Source organism: Pseudoliparis swirei, chromosome 15 (genome assembly GCF_029220125.1).
Source record: "Pseudoliparis swirei isolate HS2019 ecotype Mariana Trench chromosome 15, NWPU_hadal_v1, whole genome shotgun sequence".
Taxonomy (NCBI): domain Eukaryota; kingdom Metazoa; phylum Chordata; class Actinopteri; order Perciformes; family Liparidae; genus Pseudoliparis; species Pseudoliparis swirei.
The window spans coordinates 5973756-5999849 of record NC_079402.1 but is presented as its reverse complement, the minus strand read 5'-3'; the positions used below and the strand labels follow the sequence as shown (position 1 = coordinate 5999849).

General features: G+C 45.0%; 1 protein-coding gene across 3 annotated transcripts in view; it reads left to right on the top strand.

The window, feature by feature from the left end:
* The window catches only part of LOC130204894 (5'-AMP-activated protein kinase subunit beta-1-like), a 29519-nt gene extending 4170 nt beyond the window's left edge, over nt 1–25349 (top strand). Inside the window, exons 8-16 of one of the 3 annotated variants that reach the window (XM_056431882.1) lie at nt 650–693; nt 15733–15835; nt 22546–22700; nt 22820–22956; nt 23352–23445; nt 23568–23906; nt 24010–24169; nt 24309–24436; nt 24566–25349. In XM_056431882.1, the coding sequence (XP_056287857.1) occupies nt 650–693; nt 15733–15754 (66 nt within the window). In that variant the 3' untranslated portion in view covers nt 15755–15835; nt 22546–22700; nt 22820–22956; ... (3 more) ...; nt 24309–24436; nt 24566–25349. Of the gene's footprint in view, nt 1–649; nt 2431–15732; nt 15836–21712; nt 22413–22545; nt 22701–22819; nt 22957–23351; nt 23446–23567; nt 23907–24009; nt 24170–24308; nt 24437–24565 lie in introns of those variants that run through there. The other 2 variants (XM_056431880.1, XM_056431881.1) reach the window with 2 other exon arrangements.
* The last annotated feature ends 745 nt before the right edge of the window (nt 25350–26094 follow it).

The window sequence follows — 26094 nt, the reverse complement described above, 5'->3', positions numbered from 1 at the left end:
CAAACTTCTCCATCAGACCGTCTTTGCAGGAAGCAGGAAGTGTACCGGAGGCACGAGCCCAACGTCGGGGGGGAAAGCGTCGTCGTGGTCGACATTTCCACCCGTTGAGATAATTCAGTTTATTTTTACAGGGTTCGTACGGTCATGGAAAACCTGGAAAAGTCATGGAATTTTAAAATGGTCATTTCCAGGCCTGGAAAAGTCATGGAAAAAACTTAAATCATAAAAATGTTGGAAAAGTCATGGAAATTTGTTAAAATCACATGTTCATTCACGCCGAGTTTGAAATAATTAATATATTTTTTAAAGACAGACGCTCAAATTATAAGCCAGTGATAGCTCTCAATACGCAACATCTTCGACAGTTTTCATGTTTATACCGAGATTTCAGTTTGGTCATGGAAATTTGGTTTAAAGTCATGGAAAAGTCCTGGAAATCCACTGATCAAAATGTGTAAGAACCCTGTTTTTATTAGAAGTGAGTGGGCGGCGGCCCCGCCATTAATCCCGACGCCGCGCGTGGTGACGACTGATAACATTGTTCCCCTCGGTTCCACGCGCATGCCTTCCATTGTTTCTCATGAGTTGTATTTATTTTTAAGTCTATTTTCTTTTTTCTTCCACGTCGTCTTTCTCTCCCCGGTCACAGGATGGCGTGATGGTGCTCAGCGCGACTCACCGCTACAAGAAAAAGTACGTGACCACGTTGCTCTACAAGCCCATCTGATTGAAGACATTGAGAAATCCGCTCCCCGTGTGTACCCCTGTACAGCGAGTGTACAAAACATCAGCTCCACTTGTTACGTCGAGGCGGCAGAGGAATTCTTCTGGCGGGGTCCTGGATGGGAATCCACGATTTTTAAGCAAAGGCTACAAATGGCTCGGAGATTCTATGTCGTCCACTCCCTTTGTGTCCAGTTGTTGTGCACATCTGTCCAGGATGATAAATGTCGCTCGGCAATTCCAATCCCACGTAACCTGCCTTTTTAAAATGTGTTCACTGATTGCCCTCTGTAGGTGTCAGCAACGCCGTCTTTGCTTCGTAGATGATATAGGCAGTAATAATGGAGGTGGGACATTTTGTTGACGTATCTGTGGTCAAGACGAACAGAAATGTAAGGGGAGTTAGGGCCGGGCCATGAGGAGAGAATCCCCAAAACACCAGATTTGAGATCAGTAATGTGGAGGTACTACGACTGAGTGAGCAAGGGCAGCCTTTATGATGTCATGCAGCCTTTAAAATAAAAAAAACACTCGCGCCACATCACAATATCCAAAATCTAAGATGATATCTAGTCTGGTGTCACGAAAAAAAGAAGGAAAATAATCCAGATATTGCCCAGCCCAAATGGTCACTCTGGGAAAATGGGACCGAAAGCTGAAGAATGGAGGAGGAGGAGGAGGAGGAGGAAGAGGAGGAGGTTCTCCACTGTTTTCACATTCCTGTTAACCTTGAGAACGTGTCGAGTTATATTTACTGACAAAGCGCACATATTATCATTTGTGAGAATACTCCGTGGTGTTCTTTTTTCTTTTGTTGTTCTACTTTGGCTGATGACGTGGTTTGTTGTCACTTTCTTTAGTTGGTTGCAGTGTTGTTGGTTGCAGTGTTGTGGTCAGGAGTTGCACAAAGAGCAGCTGGTTGGTTAGAGTCACGACCACCACACCATAATAATATATATGTTCTTTTTGAGGAATTCATTTTGTTTAAAAAAAAAAATATTTCAAACTTTTATTAGCTTTGCACTATGAGAACCAGAGTTTATTGGTAGTGTAGAATATGCATACAATGTATGTACACCTGCAGCACGACTGGCATCGGAGGAATAACGCTGACTCGTCTGAACTATATTTCAAGCCGAATCACTTTTTTTTTTTTTTTTTATGCATTCCAGAAATAATGTTGGGTCCGACTCCTAATAATTATAATATTTCCAGAAATGTTCCACAGCACGGCATCATCGCTGTGTGCCGGGGAACGTTGCCAATCTTTTAATAGCAGCGCCACTTTCCGATGTGACGGGGAATTAAATATTGAAGATATTCTGACAAAGTAAGATGGATATGTGACCCAGAGCACCTTGAATAATCACAATTCGGGGGGCCAGATTAGGATCATGTGAGACTCGTTCATCTTTGTACTGTTGATGGTCTGATGTGTTTGATGAAGTCTGGACAGTGTTTGTTGGAAGTTTATAAAAAAGTCGTAGCATCTACTCTCATCTTTGGTGGAATGGCAATTATTAAAAGAGAGCTTGGTGTTAATTATTTTTCCTTCTCCAGCGGAGGCTGACAATCTCTTCAGGAAAGATCTCACTTTGTTCGACTGCTGTTGTCTCAGAATGTGGTGATCTGGATCATTTCTTGATGTGAAAATGCGAGACGTTTAAATTGAGAGATATTTGTAATAAAGATTAAGTTCCAAATGCACATGAGGTGTGTCTGTTTGTTTTTGAGCACACTGTCGCTCTTAAGGTCGGCCATAACTGGCTGATGTTGACGGTGTATGTGGGCGGGGCTGACCTTAACATTTCATCTGATTGGGTAGAAGCTTAGAACCAGCTCCCCACCACAACATACAATGCAATTCAATTCAGTTTATTTGTATACAGAGATATTAACCTGGAGAAACGGATCAGTTGGTCTATCACGACTATTAACACGGTCGCTTCTTAATCCGCAACACCGGATATCAAGAGCGCGGTGCTCCGGATGTATCGTGAGCTCCGGAACAGAAAGAATCGGGTCAAAGACGCTTCCAACACAGTCACTGTGTCAGCACAGTGAACACAATCTGTGTGTTACATATTTAAACATAGATGATTTACAATAACACAACTATTGTGTTTATGTAGCATTCACTGTCCTGGATGTTCCTAAACAGTTACTTGTCAGTCGGTGAACACGGACATCAAGTCTCATGCAGGTGGTGCGTGTTGTGTGTAGCCCGATTGTGTTTCATCGTGCACAGGTTGCAGCATTGGCGCAACAGTGACCACAACAACAACAAACACCCACACGCGCTGTAGCCTCCTTGTAGTTCCTTGTTGACGCTGTTCCGTCTCTCCGGTCCCGGTGGTCTCATTGCGTGTCTTTGCCCTCCAGCCTGGTGGCGCTGTACCGGGAGCAACTCATCTCCGTACGTGTGTGTATATGTATGTGTGTGCATGTGTGACTATATGCATGTGTGTAAGTGTGGTTGTACGTGTGTGTATGCATGTGCGTGTCTAAGTGTATGTGTATGGGACATTAACAACTATTTCTGCGTTATACTTGTTGTGGAAATACCACAAATGTCGGAACATCAAGCGCCCCGTGTCTGGGTTCATACAATGATCCGTAGTCGCACAGCTCCGCCTCCAGCACGAGTGTCTGGATGAAGCCGCTTCCAGTGCTCATTCAGGACCAGCAGTGACTGTTTGGCTGGCCGTGCTGAGTGCTGTTCCCATGGAGCGAGTGTTTTATTTTACCTTGAAATGAATCACAGAGTAAAGGCAGACATCGCCCGACGGAGTTGCCATGTTCATGGCTTCCTCCCAAGTTTCCATCCACAGTTCCTTTTGCGCAAGTGAAAGACATTGATTTTCGCTTGGCGAAAAAAGCAAAAAGGGATTATTGACGAGAGTGTGTCAATGGAAACGTGCCCACAACCCGATGTATCAACAGAAACACATGAGAACAGTCCTAACGCTCATACGCCGAGTGAAGCCGAAGTAGATGCATGACAAGTTGAATTAATAGCGTGTCTTGTTGAGCTGATAAACCCATATTCTGAATCATTAGTCCCACATCCAACAGTGAGGCACAGTACCATAATCACAAGGCACACCGCTTTGAACTGAAATCGTGTCTCCTTCAGGATATAATGGTCATTTCTAAGGGAAGAGCGGCATACAAACAAGCAAAACAATGACGTGGTGGGACCCCAACATGGCCGCCAGAGTTTGTTGTGGTCACGGGAGTGAATACGCTCTATTGATGAAGATTAGATGTTTTTTTTACTGTAATATTAATAATAACTTTATTTATATAGCACCTTTAAAAACAAAGTTTACAAAGTGTTCTACAGAGTCAAGGAAAAACAAATAGAATAGTAAGAAACAAATATAACATGTAAAAAAATATATTTATGAAAATAAAAAATAAATAAAAGAACAGACACTAAATTAGGGGTATCAAAGTTCTGCATAAAAGGACGAGATCACTTATGAACTGTTATATAAAAATGGGTTTTAAGAAGTGATTTAAAAGAAGAATATAATTCTACAGAACCAGCTCCTGTCGTTAACCCAAAATACCATTTGGAACTTCTTTCATGATGTAAAATTGATCATTTTATTGATCAGCTTCAGTTTACTGAGAATCACAACTTATACAGATGCCAGCACTTCTTCTTTATCGTCACCATCATGTCACGCAATTGTATTCACACAGTAGATATTGAACCGGAGAGGCAGAAACATTTATTTTCTTTCACATTTATTTTGTTTAGGTACTAAAAGGGAGAAACTCTTACATGTTTCTCATTGATTAAAGTTGATCATTTAGAGTTTACAATTAGCCGAAATTGAAGATTTTTGGGGATTTGTGGGAGGAAACCAGAGGACCAGAAACCCCCCGCAGACACAGAGAATATACAAACTTCACACAGACAGAAAGAGGAAGGTGTCTGTATGGAGCCAAATAATAATAATAATAATAATAATACATTCATTTTATAAGGCGCCTTTCAAGGCACTCAAGGTCGCCGTACAACATATTTAAAAATGGACACAATTAAAAAGCAGAACAGTTAAAAAGCAAAACAGTTAAAAAGCAGAACAGTCTGCAGCAGAGCAACCAAGAGGGGAACAGGTCAGCCATAGGCCTGCCTGAAAAGGTGAGTTTTGAGGTGAGTTTTGAATAAAGTGATAGAGTCAATGTTTCTGATGTCAGGGGGGAGGGAGTTCCATAGGCGAGGGGCAGAGCGGCTGAAGGCTCGTGACCCCATGGTGGACAAACGAGCTGGGGGGACAGTCAGGTTGATGGAGGAAGCAGACCTGAGAGACCGGGTGGGGATGTTGATTTGGAGGAGGTGAGACAGGTATGGAGGGGCGAGGTTGTGGATGGCCTTGAATGCATGGAGCAGGATCTTAAAGTCAATGCGGTGTTTGATGGGAAGCCAGTGGAGTTGTTGTAGAACAGGGGTGATGTGACAGATCGAAGGGGTTTTGGTGATGATGCGGGCAGCAGCGTTCTGGACCAGTTGGAGCTTATGGAGGAGTTTCTGGGGGAGACCAAAGAGGAGGGAATTGCAATAATCCAAGCGGGAGGTGACAAGAGAGTGGACCAGGATTGCGGTGCTGTTGGGTGTGAGTGAAGGGCGGAGGCGGTTGATATTTCGGAGGTGGAAGTAGGCAGACCGGATGGTGGTGTTGATGTGAGTGTGGAATGACAGTGTGCAGTCGAGGACGACACCCAGACTCTTCGCCTGAGGAGAGGGGGAGACCGAGGAGTTGTCTATTGTAAGGGTGAAACTGGGATGCTTGGTGAGAGTGGACTTGGAGCCAATGAGGACAACCTCGGTTTTATTGCTGTTCAATTTGAGGAAGTTTGAGGTGATCCAGTCTTTGATTTCCTGTAAACAGGCACAGAGGGAGGGGCGGAACGTGGAAGAGGGTTTGGAGGAAACATAGAGTTGGGTGTCGTCCGCGTAACAGTGGAATTGAATGTTATGTTTGCGGAAAATGAGTCCAAGTGGGAGGAGGTAGATGATAAACAGGATAGGACCAAGGACAGAGCCCTGGGGAACACCGGAGGAGAGGGGGGGATGTGATGTGAATGATTTTAACTGAATGAACTGAGTACGGCCAGAGAGATATGAGTGAAACCATGAAAGGGGTGTGTCTGAAATTCCAATGGAGGCTAGTCGATCAAGGAGGATGGAGTGGGAGATGGTGTCGAAGGCGGCGCTCAGATCGAGGAGGATGAGGATTGATAATAGTCCAGAGTCCGCTGCCATGAGGAGGTCATTTGAGATTTTGATGAGGGCTGTTTCTGTGCTGTGACGGGGGCGAAAACCGGACTGGAACTGTTCATAGAGGTTATTGTTGGAGAGGTGAGTCTGAATCTGAGATGCCACTGTTTTTTCTAGGATTTTAGAGAGAAATGGTAGGTTGGAAATGGGACGGAGGTTATTGAAAATGTTGGGGTCTAAACCAGGTTTCTTGAGTATTGGAGTAACAGCAGCAGATTTGAGAGGTGATGGGACAGAACCAGAGGTGAGGGAGGAGTGGATGATAGCTGTTATCAGGGGTAGCAGAGAGGGGAGGGAGGTTATGACCAGGGAGGATGGGAGGGGGTCGAGTTGGCAGGTGGATGGCTTGGAAGTCTGGATGAGTTTTGATAAAACGATGGCAGAGGGGAGTTGGAAGCAGGATAGAGGTACAGAGAGGGGGGGGGGAATAAAAGTAGAAGGACAACAGGACGTATGAGGGGTCAGTTGCTGATGGATGGCAGCTATTTTAGTGTTAAAAAATGACATTAGGGAGTTACAGTGTTCAGTGGAGTAGAAGTGAGGGGGAAGGGAATCAGGGGGGCGGAATGAATTATTGACCACAGAGAAAAGGGTCCTGGTGTTCCCAGCACCAGCAGTGATTTTGTTTGTAAAGTATTGTGATTTGGTTGAGGAGAGGGCATCTTTGTATAGGAGGATGTGGGCATGGTGCATCTGTTTATGAATAGTGAGTCCGGTTTTGGTGGAAAGCCTCTCCAACTGACGTCCTTTGGCTTTCAACTGGTGGAGGTGAGGGGAGAACCAGGGGGCAGAGTGGGGGAACGAGACAGTCTGGGTTTTGAGGGGAGCAAGTGAGTTCAGCAGAGTATGGAGACTATCATTTTAAAGATTAACCAGATGGTCCGAGGTGTGTGAGGGGGTGATGATGGGGAAACTGTCAATGCCTGTTGTGAGGTCAGCTAGATTAATGTTTGAGATGTTGCGAAAGGATATGACACGTAACTGTTTGAATTTGGATAATGTTAAACTTAAATTAAATAAAATAAGCATGTGGTCGGAGATAGGGAGATCGACAGCAGAACAGTTGAGGGGAGTGAGACCAGAGCAACAGACCAAGTCCAAAATGTGACCTTTAGAGTGGGTGGGGAAGTGAATATGTTGTAGGAGACCAAAACTGTCCAAGCAAAAAGTGAAGTCCTTAGTGAGGGGATGATTAGTGTTGTCCATGTGAATATTCAGATCGCCCAACAGAATTATGTTGGGAGACAGTGAACAGATGTGTGTGAGAAGTGTGGTGAATTCATTGATGAAGTCCTTATTTGGTTTGGGTGGGCGGTAAATATTGACTAAAACGGTTGGAGTAGGACCATTCAGTTGTAGAGCCACAGATTCGAATGTCTGGGATACTGGCAATGATACTGATGAGACCTTCCAAGTCTCGCGGTGAAGTATCGCGAGACCTCCTCCTCTTCCGGTGAGACGGGGGTGTGCGGTGTAAACAAACCCAGGTGGAACAGACTCGTTCAGCTGAGAGAAGTCGTCAGGGGTTTGCCACGTCTCAGTCAGGCAGAGAAAGTCCAACTTGTGGTCGAGGAGGAGGTCTTGGAGTAGTTGTCCCTTGCCTGAGAGGGAACGGATGTTGAACAATCCAAAGTTGACGTCGGAGTGTTGGTTGGTAAATCTAACGTTAGCCGACCTGGCTAGGCTGGCTAACGTGCTGTGGTCCACCTTCCTGCGGGTGTTTCTCGGAGGGTGGCGGCGGGTGGAGGACCAGAATGAGTTAATGGCAGTGGAGTTATCGATGCGGTGGTATCGTCCCGCTCCGCGGTGAATGTACCTCCGGCGGGGGTGGCGAGCGGTGTCCGGGAAGTGGTATAGTATAGGCGGAGGAGCAGATCGGTGGAATCTGAATTGGAGGAGCTCCGCGCTCAAGTAGTGGATCAGGGGTGAGACTGGGAGTATTACGAAGGACAGGACAGTCCACAAGAGCACAAAGCTCACAGCAAGCTTGTAGATCCACATGATCCACGGACAGATGTTCACCGAGCAGCGTAGCTGTCAGCGTTCGGGTAGGTAGGACGACAAACTCGCTGTAAACACAATTCTAACTAAACTAAACGGCTTGACAGTAAGCCCAGGATAGAGACTAGTAGTACCACGTTCGCCAGGAGTAGGTGGTCTGCTGCAAACTGTGCAAAAAATCGTAGAAAACTTTAAAAATATAAAACGACCGGAGAGCAGCGGCAGCTAGACGCGCCAGCGTTCACTCCCGGAAGTGGTTTGGCTGAGTCCGGGGCATGTGTTTTGATAATTGATAATTAAAAAACAAACACATTTTCAACCAAATAAAATATTGTTCTTGAACTTTAAAAAATGTAACAATGAATTTAACATAAAAAAAAGATGTATAAAAAGTTTGTGGGGGTTAAATATCATTTTTATTCAGTTCCGGAATTCCTTTGATGCATATAGCGTGTCATCAACTACAGGGGCGTGGCATCATGAGTGACACGGGCTGAAGATCCGCCTCTTCCAGGGTTCGCCTCCACGCCTTCCACGCCCTCCACGTCTTTTTCCAAATCCTCTTCGTCCGACTGAAATATATTGAACCAGAGAAGCAGAAGGACAGGACAATTATTTGGTGTTTAATTCTTTGGATTTCCCTTTTGGGGATTGAGGTACAACCCTTTCATGATTTTTGTTTTGTGGGAGGAAACCTGAGTACCAGGAGAAAACCCACGCAGACACAGAGGCAGTATACACACCTTGTCGTCGGACTCCGCTGGGGGCTCCATGTCCGGGGGGCTTCATGTCTCGGGGCTCCATGTATAGGGGCTCCCCGTCTAGAGGCTCCATGTATAAGGGCTCCATGTCTCGGGGCTCCCCGTCTAGAGGCTCCATGTATAAGGGCTACAGGTGTGGGGGCTCCATGTCTCGGGGATCCATGTATAGGGGCTCCAGGTGTAGGGGCTCCATGTATAGGGGCTCCACGTCTAGAGGCTCCACGTCTAGGGGCTCCATGTCTGGGGGCGCTGGCATGTCATCAGTCATCTTCTTGACCTTTCCCGATAAAAATTCTGCAGTACAAACGAACAAAAACACGGAGCAATCCTCTACGACTTGGTAGAACATGGCAAACACTTCTTCTATGGTCTTTGACTATCTATGATCGCATAATTCGGCCTCTGGTCTTTCATGAAGAGCATGAAGGCGTTGAGCGGCTTCTTCACGTACGGCCTGTGGTGGAGCCTCGGGGGGCACCCTTTCTTTCTTGCTGGCTTTGGAGGAGCTGGCTGGTCCTGTGAAGAGAGAGGGTGTCACGACTCAAAAGGCAGGACCCAAACGCACGACTCCAAAGTTCAGGGGTATCAAAAAGGGTTTATAAGAAAAACAGATAATCACAGCTATGCTGGAAAATGACTTTTAACAAAGTACAAAACAAAATCACAACTATGTTGGAAAAGCAAACCAGGACAAAAAACTACACTATAAAGAACGATCATGACGAGACAAGAGACAAGACGATCTGACACAAGACACAGGTAGACACATGAGGAAAATGGGGAACAGGTGGACACAATCAGGGGTGGAGCAGACAATCACACTAACGAGGAAACACCAGTGCAGGAAATAAAGTTTCTGAAATGAGAGAGGACAGTTACTACAAAATAAAAGCAGACATGGAAAACAGGACTTAAACCTAAAACTTAACACAATCGACGAGACATGACAGTACCCCTCCCTCTAGGGACGTCTCCAGACGGCCCAGGGTTCTGTGAGCGTTGTGCATAGTAGTCTGTAATCAGGCCCTTGTCCACAATGAACCTAGCCGGGATCCAGGATCTCTCCTCAGGACCGTACCCCTCCCAGTCAACCAGGAACTGTTGTCCCCGACCCCGACTCCTGACATCCAACAGTTTTTTCACCGTAGACGGGACCCCCCCCAAAATCCGAGGAGGAGGCGGTGGTTTAGCCGCCGGAACTAGGGGACTCTCCTTGATGTTTGAAACGTGAAACGTGGGGTGGACCGGAGGGACCTGGGGAGACGGACGGACAGACACAGGATTAACCACTTTGGAGATGGTATAGGGGCCCACAAACCTGGGAATTTTCAACCAAATAAAAATATTGTTCTTTAACTTTTAAAAATGTAACAATGAATTTAACATTTTAAAAAAAGGTGTATAAAAAGTTTGTGAGGGTTAAATATCATTTTTATTCAGTTGCGGAATTCCTTTGATGCATAGCGTGTTATCAACTACAGGGGCGTGGCAACATGAGTGACGCGGGCTGAAGATCCGCCTCTTCCAGGGTTCGCCTCCTCGGCCGCCACGGCCTCCATGCCTTTTTCCAAATCCTCTTCGTCCGACTGAAATATATTGAACCAGAGAAGCAGAAGGACAGGACAATTATTTGGTGTTTAATTCTTTGGATTTCCCTTTTGGGGATTGAGGTACAACCCTTTCATGATTTTTGTTTTGTGGGAGGAAACCTGAGTACCTGGAGAAAACCCACGCAGACACAGAGGACACACCTTGTCGTCGGACTCCGCTGGGGGCTCCATGTCCGGGGGGCTTCATGTCTCGGGGCTCCATGTATAGGGGCTCCCCGTCTAGAGGCTCCATGTATAAGGGCTCCATGTCTCGGGGCTCCCCGTCTAGAGGCTCCATGTATCAGGGCTACAGGTGTGGGGGCTCCATGTATAGGGGCTCCATGTATAGGGGCTCCATGTATAGGGGCTCCACGTCTAGAGGCTCCACGTCTAGGGGCTCCATGTCTGGGGGCGCTGGCATGTCATCAGTCATCTTCTTGACCTTTCCCGATAAAAATTCTGCAGTACAAACGAACAAAAACACGGAGCAATCCTCTACGACTTGGTAGAACATGGCAAACACTTCTTCTATGGTCTTTGACTATCTATGATCGCATAATTCGGCCTCTGGTCTTTCATGAAGAGCATGAAGGCGTTGAGCGGCTTCTTCACGTACGGCCTGTGGTGGAGCCTCGGGGGGCACCCTTTCTTTCTTGCTGGCTTTGGAGGAGCTGGCTGGTCCTGTGAAGAGAGAGGGTGTCACGACTCAAAAGGCAGGACCACCCAAACGCACGACTCCAAAGTTCAGGGGTATCAAAAAGGGTTTATAAGAAAAACAGATAATCACAGCTATGCTGGAAAATGACTTTTAACAAAGTACAAAACTAAATCACAACTATGTTGGAAAAGCAAACCAGGACAAAAAACTACACTATAAAGAACGATCATGACGAGACAAGAGACTAGACGATCTGACACAAGACACAGGTAGACACATGAGGAAAATGGGGAACAGGTGGACACAATCAGGGGTGGAGCAGACAATCACACTAACGAGGAAACACCAGTGCAGGAAATAAAGTTTCTGAAATGAGAGAGGACAGTTACTACAAAATAAAAGCAGACATGGAAAACAGGACTTAAACCTAAAACTTAACACAATCGACGAGACATGACAGTACCCCTCCCTCTAGGGACGTCTCCAGACGGCCCAGGGTTCTGTGAGCGTTGTGCATAGTAATCTGTAATCAGGCCCTTGTCCACAATGAACCTAGCCGGGATCCAGGATCTCTCCTCAGGACCGTACCCCTCCCAGTCAACCAGGAACTGTTGTCCCCGACCCCGACTCCTGACATCCAACAGTTTTTTCACCGTGTAGACGGGACCCCCTCCAAAATCCGAGGAGGAGGCGGTGGTTTAGCCGCCGGAACTAGGGGACTCTCCTTGACGGGCTTGATCTTTGAAACGTGAAACGTGGGGTGGACCCGGAGGGACCTGGGGAGGCGGAGACGGACAGACACAGGATTAAGCACTTTGGAGATGGTATAGGGGCCCACAAACCTGGGAATTTTCAACCAAATAAAAATATTGTTCTTTAACTTTTAAAAATGTAACAATGAATTTAACATTTAAAAAAAAGGTGTATAAAAAGTTTGTGAGGGTTAAATATCATTTTTATTCAGTTGCGGAATTCCTTTGATGCATAGCGTGTGTAAAGAATATATATATTATAGCTTAGCATAGCCTAGTGTATTGTGCATAAATGTTATGTGTAAAGTGGAAAAACACTGGACGAGAGTTAGAAACATCAGCAGGGCATTCCGGCGCCTGAACTGATCAAAGAAGATAACAGTGACACACGAAAGAACTTTATGCACCAACGCTCACCCTAGATTTGAATAGAACAAAGCAACACACATGAACAAGAGAGCCACAGAGACAACTACTGAGCGCAGATAAGATAAGGAAAGGTCCAGCTTTGACAATTTAATATCCGGATTCAACCACAGCCCTCTCTCACACACACACACACACACACACACACACACACACACACACACACACACACACACACACACACACACACACACACACACACACACACACACACACACACACACACACACACACACACACACACACACACACACACACACACACACACACACACACACACACACACACACACCTACACTGGCCCTTTGTAAGTATCCTGGGAACGACCTTCTCGCCACAGCGCATCCCACCTAGGAAGAGATAAGACTATCTTAGAAAACTCCCCAGCTCAGTCAAGGAAGCTACATGTGAATTCCATCTTCCTTTCTCACACTTTCACAACATATGCACTCATTGGCAGAAGAACCAATGAAGGAGCGACAACGGCGGAAGCAGAGGAACAAGAGCCAATGAGAAAACCCCACCCCCTTATCTCCTGACCAATCAGAACTGGTCCTTTCGGCTATTTAAAATGGCTGCACACTCTGAACGGTCGTCTTCTCTCCAGCGCTGGGGCCACTGGTCCCAGCTGAGGAGGGGGGTCCATGCATGATGTCTACTTGTATCCTGATTTCTGAATAAAACGCTAATAAATGTAACGTAGAAGTCTACCGCTATTTTCTTCCAGTGAGTGTCGTCCAGGTGGTGTGTCGCTGTCAAACTCCAACACGTGTTATCAACTACAGGGGCGTGGCATCATGAGTGACGCGGGCTGAAGATCCGCCTCTTCCAGGGTTCGCCTCCTCGGCCGCCACGGCCTCCACGCCTTCCACGACTTTTTCCAAATCCTCTTCGTCCGACTGAAATATATTGAACCAGAGAAGCAGAAGGACAGGACAATTATTTGGTGTTTAATTCTTTGGATTTCCCTTTTGGGGATTGAGGTACAACCCTTTCATGATTTTTGTTTTGTGGGAGGAAACCTGAGTACCAGGAGAAAACCCATGCAGACACAGAGGCAGTATACACACCTTGTCGTCGGACTCCGCTGGGGGCTCCATGTCCGGGGGGCTTCATGTCTCGGGGCTCCATGTATAGGGGCTCCCCGTCTAGGGGCTCCATGTGTGGGGGCTCCCCGTCTACACAGCAAAATCAAAAGTGTTGGATTTTCAGTGTTAGGGTTGAGTGTTAAAATATAGTTATTTCAACTCAGGTTTTGTGTTAATCAACACCAAGAGAGTTATTGTTCAAAATGAGTTGGTGTTAATACAGGGAGTCAAATGTCATAATCTGCAAACAACTCTACAGTGTTGATTTTACACAACAGCTAGTGTTACCCATCCCCCAGAAGGCTGCATGTTTGAAAGAGGCGGGAGATTGTTTGACGCAGCCAGTCAAACAGTCAGACTATTTTCTGTGGACTGGACATGTTCGGACATCATTACCTTCGCATTGAAAATGCCGGAAGGTTATGTTTTGATCGCCGTGTATTTATTTATTTATTTATTTGTATGCGTGTTATTCGCAAAACTCAAAAAGTATTGAACCGAATCGCATGCAATTTGGTGGGATGATTGTTTATTATCCGGGGACCAGTTGATTAGATTTTGGGATCGATCGGGTCAAAGGTCAAAGGTCATGAACAGGTCAAAATCTTTCGCAGAACTCAAAAAGTATTGAACCGAATCGCATGAAATTTGGTGGGATGATTGTTTATTATCCGGGACCAGTTGATTAGATTTTGGGATCGATCGGGTCAAAGGTCAAGGTCAAAGGTCATGAACAGGTCAAATCTTCTTGAATCACATGGAATTTGGTGGGATGATTGGTTATTATCCGGGGACCATTTGATTAGATTTTGGGATCAATCGGGTCAAAGGTCAAGGTCATGGAAAGGTCAAAATCTTTTTTTTTACCATAGCACGATACATTTTTGTCCAATTGGCATTCAACTAATGCCAAAATGTTCATAATTCAATGCCCAATCTTGTAATATGCAAAGGTATGCGCTCTACCGAGTGCCCGTTCTAGTTCCAACTGTGACTCGGAAGATACGTGTGTAAGTATGTCTCAGCATATGTCTCTTCATTAAATTTTCTACCCTAGTGTGTATTTCTACAGGTAACATTAACGTTGGAAAAGGTATATCCTTGATGGTTAGCTAACATTAGCTAGCTATCCAGCTCACCATGTTTAGCTAACCGAATAGCATAAAGAATATTTAGCTAGCCAAAGACTGTGGTGTTAGCCAAGTAGGATGAATAGTGACATTTTTCTCATTAAGAAATTAGAATAATCAACACACGTTGCAATCACGTTATATTATGAACCGTAATTGTAATTTTTTTAAAGAATTCTGTAATGGTAAAGCAGACATTTATTTTGAAGGCAGGTTAACAATTATCCTATGTTGTCCACTATTTTCTTTTCTTTTCGTTTATTACTGCCATTTCGCCCAAATGTGTTTCTTAAATTATTTAAACAAGTCTATTGGGCTTCATATTAAGGTTAGACACTTTTAAATACAGAGAAATGTGTGGGGGTTGTCGTGAAATGTCGAGAGCATTTTATTTTGACTGCATTTATCTCACTGTTCCGTTAGCTTTACTTCCTCTTAGTGTCGGGACTTTTCGGGGTAAGCCACGTTTCCACTCTGCTCTTTGCACTTTCGTAGTTTTGGTTCAAATTTAAACTGAAGTTATTTGAAATACATGGAAAGTCAATGTATTATCATGTAGGCATTATCTACTTGCAATTTAAGTTATTTTGTATGTCCATGTGTCGATGTCTGTGGGTAGGGCTGCCATGTGGCTAACGTTCTAAGGTAGCATGTACAGTCAAGAACTTGTGCTAGCATTTGTGTGTGTCGATATAATGCGTGACCAGAAAAATGCACATGTCAGAAGGAGTAAAGTAATTAAAACATGCTTTGGACAAACATGTCTGCACAATGGAGATGTGAAGAGATGTGCAAGCTTGCTGTTCTGGCCGACACATAGTTAGCTAAACAGAAGGTCAGGCTCAGGCTCTTTTAAGTGAACGATGGGAGAGCTGGGCGCTCCATGCAGTCGCAGAAGTCAAGGCGCTGCCACTCTCCCAACGTTTTCAATAGCGGCTCTGTTAAGCGCTTTACCCGACGAACGTGTCCCGAGGTCGGCCGCGAAACCACCAGGGTACCCGCCCGTTATGGAGGATTTTTTGGGGGATTTTCAACCCGGCCAAAGTGATCGAAATTCGGACCCCACCCTTGGGTAAACCACGCCGAATCATGGAGCCACGGATAATCTTTAATTCGACTGGAGGAAGTTTTCCTTAAGCGGGTCCATAAACCGCTGAACCCGACGAAAGCGGGTCGCGCATTCTCCAGGTCAGGACATTTTTGGAGTATGAAAGTCGTACACTGTCGACGCCAGGTGGCATAGATTAGGCAAGGGGAAAACAAAACATGAGTTTTAGACTTTTCATGAATGTTTTTTTCTTTTCTTTGTAGGACAATATGCTGGTCAAGGTGAGATTTGGTTCAAGTCAGAAGTATGTTAAGGTGGCAGAAACCGAAGCAGGCTATGAAGACTACAATACATTTATTGAGAAAGGTTGGTAGTACTTGTTTATTACACAGCTGTATCTGTTTGGAGTAAACTAATGTTGTGCACCGACAGATATGCTAGAGAGGTTCATGTCATTTATGTTCGCTTTCTCTCATTCCAGGCTTCCTGATTGTTTTCACCTGTCATCACACCTGTCTCCTATGCTCATCAGTGTCAGCCCCGCCCCTGATTGGTCCCACCTGTGTCTTGTTACCATGTGCTTAAATTCCCCTGTCTCCCAGTGTTCCTTGTCAGTTCGTCTGGTCTTTTGCCATGATCAGGTCGGGTTATGTTATGCTCTTGAAAGTTTTGATCCTCACTACGTGAGCGCTTTCATTTGTTCACTGCAGAACCGAAAAATAAAGTACTTACAAATACTTTATCTCTGTCTCCGGTCGTGCAATTGGGTCCTACTTCCTAAGTGTCTGAGGTCGTAACAGAGCAGACTGACCACATTATGGACCCAGCCGACCCAAGAACGCTTCACGCGCTCTGTCGGTACAGGGCGTGACGATTTTTCATCACGAGGAAAAACTGGACAAAGTCAGCCGGAAATACAAGAGCTGAGAGGACGCCAGGCGGGGTTCAGGAAGAATTATCTACACAGATGCAACAACTGGTTGCCCAAATAAATAATTTTTCACTCATCAACAGACTGCTCCTCCGGTGACGTCATCCACAGCTGAGGATTTGCCTGTCAATACTCCAGCTGGAGACCCAGGTCAGGCTGTGTCCTCCCATTACGGCTGGCTCTTCCGGAGAGATTTTCCGAGACTCTTCGAATTGCAGAGCCTTTCTGGTACAGTGTGATCTGCATTTTCAACACAACCCAGCAGCTTTTTATCTGAGCATGGTAAAGTGGCGTTTATTGTGTCTCATTTAACGGGAAGAGCTGCAGCCTGGGCTACTGCAGAATGGTCTAGAGACACCGAACTATGTTACTCATTGGCCGATTTCATAGAGACTATGAGGCGCATTTTGACCACTCATCGCCTGCTACGGAGGCCAGCAGAAGACTGTTTCAAATACGTCAGCTCAACCGTCAGGTGGTTGATTATGCCATCGAGTTTCGTACAGCAGCATCGGACAGCGGATGGAATGTTCCGCTCTTCGTGACGCCTTCATGACAGGACTTTCGAACCGATAAAGGACCAGCTGGCTCCACTGGAGACACCCCGGGATCTGGAATCCTCATCGCTGTGGCCATCCGGATCGATAACCGTCTTCGAAAGAGAGAGGAGCGTCGACGCAACCGAGATGTTATTCCCAGCTTCCAGAATTACCCGAGGGTCGCGCCGCCAGCGGAGGATTTCCAGCTCATGTTACCGGACCATCAGAGGACTACACTTCCGAATGACTCCGTGAACCCATGCAGCTTGGAAGAACCAGGCTTTCTCTGGAGGAGAGGCAGCGCCGTCACGGAGGGTTGCTGTTTCTACTGCGCCAGCCGGGTCATCAACTCGCCGTGCCCGGGAAAAGATCGTGCTCACCAGTCAAAAGGAGGCGCTGGTGAGCAAGTTTTCCGCAGACTTCCCTCCTCGACCTGTTACTCAGGTAGACATTTGTATTAACAATCAGACCATTGACCAGGGTGTGTTAATAGACTCAGGGGCTGACGAAAGCCTTATAGACTGGGGCCTAGTCAAACAGCTAAAGATAAAAACTGTCCCGCTATCTCATCCTGTTAGTGCCAGTGCCTTAGACGGCCGCTTGTTGTTCACAGTTACCCATTGCACTGAGCCCATACGGATTACTATAAATAAGGACCATACCGAGAGCATGCAATTTCATATTTTTGAGTCGAATCAGTACCCGATTATTTTGGGGTTTCCTTGGCTGAAGATCCACAATCCTCACATAGACTGGCCTTCAGGGAAAGTTAAGGAATGGGGAGAGGATTGTAAGGGCAGGTGTAAACTTTCGCAACCTGTTAATGCACCAACAGACTCTAGTAGGATCATTATAGATCACCCTGACTATCCTGATCTACAGAAGGTACCTTCCTGTTACCATGATTTAAAAGAAGCTTTTAACAAGTCTAAAGCCTTGTCGCTACCTCCTCACCGAGATTTTGACTGTCCCATTGATCTCGTACCGGGAGCCCCCATTCCCAAGGGGAGACTTTACTCGATTTCGAGACCTGAGAGAACAGCAATGGATGAATACATCTCCTCTTCACTCAAATCAGGGATTATCCGTCCTTCATCGTCTCCAGCCGGAGCGGGATTTTTTTTTGTGGAAAAGAAAGACGGGTCTCTGAGACCTTGCATAGACTACAGTCCACTAAATGACATTACGGTGAAGAACCGCTATCCTCTGCCACTCATGTCATCTGCTTTGAACTGCTTCAACGGCCAAGATATTCACCAAGTTGGATTTAAGAAATGCATATCACTTGGTTAGAATAAAACAAGGGATGAGTGGAAGACTGGATTCAACACTCAGAATGGTCACTATGAGTACTTGGTAATGCCTTTTGACTGTGCAATGCACCGCTGTTTTTCAAGCTTTTGTGAATGAGGTTTTGGAATTCTTGAATATTTCAGTGTTTGTGTATCTGGATGACATACTGATTTTCTCCCCAGACGCTAAATCTCACGTTAACCATGTCCGCCAAGTTTTGCAGAAACTACTGGATAATCAGCTATATGTCAAGGCAGAGAAGTGCGAGTTCCACACAGAAGAGGTGTCTTTCTTAGGATACATAGTCTCACCTAATCATATCCAAATGGATCCTGCGAAAGTCAGTGCAGTATCCCAGTGGCCCACACCAGACTCCAGGAAAAAGGTTCAGCAGTTCCTAGGATTTGCTAACTTCTATAGGAAGTTTATTAGAATTTCAGTTCTGTTGCTGCTCCTCTGCATGTTCTGACTTCTCCTAAGGTTCCTTCAAGTGGACCCCCCAGGCGGATCTTGCTTTCAAACTTCTCAGAGATAGATTCACATCAGCTCCCATACTCACCATTCCAGATCCCCAGCGCCAGTTTATGGTCGAGGTGGATGCTTCCAATGAGGGAATTGGAGGAGTACTGTCTCAACGTTCTGCAGAAGACAACAAGATGCATCCATGTGCTTACCTGTCATGAAGTTGACAACGGCAGAGCGGAATTATGACGTGGAAACAAGGAATTGTTAGCTGTAAAAGCTGCCCTCGAGGAATGGAGACACTGGCTAGAGGGTGCAGAGCAACCGTTTTTAGTCTGGACAGATCACAAGAATCTAGAATATATAAGAAAGGCTAAGCGCCTCACCTCCCGCCAGGCCAGGTGGACACTTTTCTTTAGTAGATTCAACTTCACACTCTCTTTTCGTCCCCTGTCTCAGAATCACAACCCGATGCTTTGTCTCGTCTTTACGATCCCGAACCACTTGCGGTAGAGCCCAAGACCATCCTTCCACTTAACCGGGTGATCGGAGCCTTTTCCTGGCAAGTGGAGTCAGACGTTAAAGAGGCAAATGTCATGAATCCAGCGCCTAGCGAGTGTCCCAACAATCTGCTGTTTGTTCCTGAGGCTCTTCACTCCAAGGTCATCCACTGGGCTCACTCATCTGTGCTTTCGTGCCATCCGGGAGTAGCAAGAACAATGTTCAGGATTCAACAACGTTTCTGGTGGCCATCCATGAAGAAAAATGTGGCCGAGTATGTAGCGGCTTGTCCGGTGTGTGCGTGTAATAAGACCTCATCTCAAGTTAAGATGGGCTTGCTCCAGCCGCTGCCGATTCCCCATCGTCCTTGGTCACACATTTCGATGGATTTTGTGACAGGATTTCCTCATCCAGAGGCAAGACTACGGTTCTAACAGTGGTTGATCGATTTTCAAAGATGGCTCACTTCATCCCATTGACCAAGCTTCCTTCTGCCAAAGTCACCGCAGAGGTCATGATGAATCACGTGTTCAGGATCCATGGATTCCCTAATGACATTGTTTCTGACAGGGTCCACAATTCATTTCCGCCTTCTGGAAAGAGTTTTGTCGACTCATAGGTGCCACCGTCAGCCTGTCATCAGGATATCACCCTCAGTCAAATGGACAGTCGGAGCGTCTGAACCAAGAACTAGAGACTACGCCACGTTGTCTCGCCTCCCGAACCAGACCACCTGAGTGACCACCTCACATGGGTCGAGGTTGCCCACAATACCCTTCCCACGGCGGCCACAGGCCTCTCTCCATTCCATTGTGTCAATGGTTTCCAGCCTCCACTTTTCCCTAACAACGAGGAAGAGGTGAGGGTTCCATCGGCACATGCCATGATCAGACGTTGTCGCAGAGTTTGGGCTGGTGTCGCCAGTCTCTTCTCCAAGTTCAGCTCGGATGAAGGCTTTTGCGGACGTTCATCGCAGGGTCGCTCCTCCTACAGTCCAGGCCAAAAGGTTTGGCTCTCTACCAAAGACTTACCACCCATGTCGCCTCAAAGAAACTGGCTCGAGATTTGTGGGTCCGTTTCCAGTGTCCAGAGTCATCAACCCGGCGGTACGCTTGCAACTCCCCAGGACCTTGAGAGTGCACCCAACGTTTCACGTTAGTAAGATCAAGCCGGTGTGTGAGAGCACACTTGTTCCCGCCTCCAAGCCCCCTCCACCGCCCAAGTTCTTTGAAGGGGGTGACGTTTACAAGGTCCGTAAGCTACTGGAGGTCCGTAATAGGGGGAGGGGCAAGCAATTCCTGGTAGACTGGAAGGGTTACGGTCCTGAGGCTAGAAGCTGGATAGCTGCTTCATTTATCGTAGACAAGACTCTTATCCACGACTTTTACAATCAGCCTGGGCCATCAGGAGTTGGCCCTAGAGGGGTACTGTTGTGCACCGACAGATATGCTAGAGAGGTTCATGTCATTTATGTTCGCTTTCTCTCATTCCAGGCTTCCTGATTGTTTTCACCTGTCATCACACCTGTCTCCTATGCTCATCAGTGTCAGCCCGCCCTGATTGGTCCCACCTGTGTCTTGTTACCATGTGCTTAAATTCCCCTGTCTCCCAGTGTTCCTTGTCAGTTCGTCTGGTCTTTTGCCATGATCAGGTCGGGTTATGTTATGCTCTTGAAAAGTTTTTGATCCCTCACTACGTGAGCGCTTTCATTTTGTTCACTGCAGAACCGAAAAATAAAGTACTTACAAATACTTTATCTCTGTCTCCCGGGTCGTGCAATTGGGTCCTACTTCCTAAGTGTCTGAGGTCGTAACAACTAATTATTTGCTTGAATGTCACTTCATGTTATAGTGTCTTTTTTATATAAATTTAAGTAATATGTTTGGTTGCCTCGCCTATCAATTGTTTTTTTATTATGTTGACCAATTGTTATGTCTTGTGAGCAAGTCAAAATGGACAATTGGTGTATGATGGGGAATTTATATCACATATTCTGCACACTGCTCAGACATTATAATAATAAAAGTGTCAATAGAAGTTTACAAACAGGGATGAGAATCCCTCACCTTTCGGCGAAATTCGCCGTTTTGAAACCAAAATAGGTGACTTACGTGAATCGTGTAGCTCCGAAGAGTTTTTGTTTTGGGGTAGGGGGGGGGGGGTCAATTGGCCGGCCGGCGTTTATGAGATTGGAGTGGGACGCGGAGAAAGTGTGAAGTGTTGCTCTTCGCAATAAAACATCTTTGATGGGACGTGTCGCGTCTCGGCCAATCAGCGTCAAGATGTCTTCAGCGTTTGGTGGTTTAGGTTAGCTTGAATGTTAGACGCTACTTCTGCTGCTGTCGCTGCACGGTGGAGCGATGCTAACAAAGTACCCGTACGTTAAGAGCGATGTGATTTAGCATATTTTTAGTCTCAATACTTCATTAAAAGAGCGATCAGAGCGCACGCGCTGCTCCGTGTCAAGCTGTTTGCACAGCGCAGCGCGCTCACAGCGAGGGGCGTTAAGTGGCGGAATTTTCGGCTTTAAAAATAAAAAAATAAAAAGATGCCAGAAGTGAAATGTTTAAGTTCAGTCTGTAAAGTTCTGTAACTCTACAGCTGCTCTTCCTGATGAACTCTGTATCCTCTGGTCAGAGACTAATGGCCTCATAGTGATAATCATTGATCAATGCTATGATGGCTCCATGTAGTTTCATTAATATCTTGCTGTATTAATACTAATATTACTGCTATTTGTTAAGTGTTGAAAAAGTTGGTAAAAAGTGAACCATACAGATATTTTATTTATTACTATTATAGATAAATATACCAGTATCGTATTTATGGTATACTGTTTTTATGGTATTGTATCATGATATTTATGGCAGGTATGGTATAGAAGATCGTGACAACCAGGTAGAGGCAGAACAGACTCGAGGAACAGACTCATGGCTCAGCAGAGCACAAGACTTGAAGACTTGTTCACGCCAACAACAAAAAAAGGAAGTTGGTTCATGAATGACCATATTATACACAATCTTACTATTATTATAGGGCCCGATCACTGACTTGGTGTCAGAATGGAGGACCTATAGAATAGGAAAGTTAGGTCTTCCTCTACAGACAGACTTGCACTTGACGGATCAATCAGGGACAGAGGTGGATGCAGATGTGTTTGAGGAACTTTTACAAGCAGGGGACCTTACCGTCAATGTGTCCACAGAAAAGTCTGGAGGTAAGACTTAGCTTTGTTAGGGAAAAATGAGGATCATGAACTGTAATGTACTGTGAGCTGTTTTACTGACTAGTATTGTAGAGTTGTGACGGTATAACCAATTTTTTGTGTATTTCTTTGAACTGTCTTGCAGTTGTGCTTCAACCAGATCTAGCAGAAATTTCTTTTGAGTCGAATGTGTCAGACACCGTATCCTCTGTGCCTTCTGATTCATCTGATGCAACAATAATTCTTGAGAACGATGGTGGGAGGAAAAGGACCCACGACGATCGGGAATCAGCTGAAGCGGTATATAGCACATTACATTTGTTAATAAAACTGAAACCCAAAGACATTGTCCAAACGAGTGCTCTTGTTGCCGTAAAGGTTAACATGATAACTTATTGTCTGATTCTTTTTATTTTTAGATGGTGAGAGATGTTCTTCAGTCCAAGCCAGGGGGAGAAAAAGTGTTGCATGAATATGACGAAACAAAGACATTGACGGATGGTACCCGGCGACATATGATAAACCTACTGGTGGCTGACATGATTGAAGTTCATGGGTAAGCATTTTATGTTCACTGGTGCAGATCTTAAATCTATTTTTTCTTCATAGCATAAGATGCAGTTGTTACAGAACCCTGTCACATTATTAAATGATATATATATATAAAATATCTCATTTCTGGAGCAAAAATATTAAAGCAATTAAGTTATACAAATTAATTAGCCAATGGGAAAACCGGGCGAATGTATGATCAGTGCAAAAGAAGCCACGGGAATGGTAAACAAAAAGACTAATAGTTATCATGATAACACAAATCATTTGTTTGCATTAATATGGTTTACTTTAGAGATGACTGTCTTTTTTGCTTTCTTCTTGATAATAATACTTTTTTTAGTTTGACATTTTACAATTTTAAAGTTTGAAAAATAATATGTTTTTCTACTTTTAAAGGAGGATCCCACCAACCTATGTGCGAACAAAATACGCTCTTGGCATTACCACTCTATTTCCTTACCTCAGGGATCCTTACTCAAAAAATGGATATGTACGTTTGTAAATGAATGGCTTTTACTACAATGTATGTAGGGAGGTTATTCTGAATTTGCCTTGTTTGGTTGTGACCCATCAGTTATGTTTAGTTTAGTTTTTTCTTCTCGAATTTTATAGGAGCACTTCTATGATGCTGACAGTGGATCTGGTTATTTGGCCTGGAGGATAAAGACAGTCCAGCGCAACACTGCATTTCTATCTCGGAGATGCTCAACCACCTGTACCTATCAAGCTGGACCAAAGAGCAAGAGAAATTTTCTCCAAACTAACAAGCAACTGTCTGGCGAGGAATGCCGTGAGGCAATCTCCATTTTGAAACATACAACTGATGAATCGGTTGTCAAAGAGAAAATGAGGGCAACATTTCAATACCGTCAGACGGTAGTTCAACAAGACCAGCAAGACTCCTCAACAGTCCTGGATGTTTTCCCACGTTTTCTCGATACACCTGGCTTGGTAAGAAACGCATATGGTTTTATTTATTTTTAAAGTGAACAATGTACATTTAAGGACTACACTTTCAGCACGGTTGCAGGGACTTACGGAGTTTCTTCTGTAGATTGACCAAGACTTTGCCATGATGTTTGGAGAGGAGGCTTCTGGCAGATTCTTGGCAAAATGGCCCACTTTCTTCAAACCCAGGATCCTGGCAAACTGCAAGAATTCTAATGAGAATGTTGAAGACTTGTTGTCTGGGCATCACTCCTCAGATGCGTCTGGTAAGCATCGCTTATTATCTTTTTAAAACATTAATTTACTTGCCCGATTCAGAAATCTTGTATGAGCATAATGTGGATATATTTATTTTCACATGTAAGTCTTTGTTAAATCTTCTAATTTCTTCTGGTTTCCCCCTAGGCTGGGACAGTGACCTGTCAAGCATCCTACTGCTGGTTCACCTACTTCCCCCTACTGCAAAAGGACCCAAGAAGAGTCCTAAAATTAGCTCGCATCAAGCAATCAAACATGTTGTGAGATATTTGAGGGTATGCAATGTTTTAATATGCTTCTTTATTTAGTTATATTCACAAGGACTCTTTTTGTGAAGAGGCACATATGTTTTTAGTAATGTAGTGGGCCATTAAATTTGTTCCTCATGCTTCTGTTTTTTCCAGATTGGCGCCAGTGTTGAGACCTTCCTTGAGAGTTTGGAACCAGGACAACCCATCCTCCTGTGTGTCGGTGAAGAGAAGAACAACATCCAAAGATTCTATGTCATCGTTGACCACAAGGCCGTCCCTTGCAAGGCTCAGACGTCCCTGGCAGCTTTCGATGAACTCTTTAAGGCCCACTTCATCTTTAGTGTTCACTACCACGAATCCCTTAACAGCTTCTACACATTCATCCAAACAACTGTGTTCAACATTGATGTGGGAAGTACCAAGGAAAGTCCTCGTGTGAAGGAGCTCAGAGCAAGACTGCTGAACACAAGTATCTGAGGTGACGCACCATCCTTGGATGCAAATATGTTGATTTGTTTTATCTGCAAGTTACACCACAGAAGTTCTATGTTGCTTTGTAAGCATTTGAGATTTTACCATGGTTTATATCCAGGAAAGACATTACGTTTGAAATGTGGACAGCCGGGATGTTCTTCATTCTTTTGCACTTATTCAGGGTTCAAGAAACACCTTATTCGTTTGCACCGGGACACTTTCAACAAATACTGTCAGTCACTTCAGTGCTTATTGTATCAAGGAGAGGGATGATTCATTTTCTGTTGTTTCTATTGATGAGTTGATTTATTATAGACCCTATGCTAAACAGTTATCTAATGAGATGGATGAAAAAATATTAGGGCTGTCAATCGATTACATTTTTTTTACTAATTAATCGCACATTTTGAAATTCATTAATCGTGATTAAAAGTTGTTTTTCTTCTTTTTAAAGACAAAACTTCACACAGAGCTGTGTTTTCAAGGAGGCTCCTACCCATAAAGTGCCAGCGAGGTATTTAATATTGTGGATGATGAATTGTTTCTTCAGTGAAACATCCAGATGAGTAAAAAAAAAGAAGTATATTAAGACCCCATTGGTCCTGTCATCTTTAACACTGAACAGCAGAACCAGTGGCCTTGGTAACTGACTGACATTCACATATGTCACGTTAATCCTCTGGAGGCTGGGCTCATGTTCTCCATTTTACAAAAATATTTAAATTCACCTTTTAAAGGCGTTTTCATGTGACACATACCCATGTGTTATACATCAAACATTCCAGAACAATCTCAGCTCTATTCAATGAGGCTCAGCTGTCCTCGCACCGTGTTCTCTGGTTCTCTGACTGACAGGCTGCTAATGAGCTTCACCTGTGTGGTGGGAGGTCCTTGTGATTTACTGAGTGTTCATTGGTTGTTCTTTTCGCTAAATGTTGACAGACAAACGGATTGACAAATCACGGTGAAGGTTTCGTGACAAGTTCTTTCCACGCCGCGTCACCCGACACGTCGCCCCTCCGTTCCTGTGTTCAGAGGGGGAGACGGGAGGAAGGAGGAGCAGGAGGAAACCCGACTGATTCATCCACGAGTTTAAACTGATTTCTGCTCCTTATTTTCGCGGAGAAATAATTGCATTAAAAGCAGAAACAGTGTCAAACCGGACTGCTGCGGTTTGACACTCAGGAGTGAAAAAACTTCAACGAACA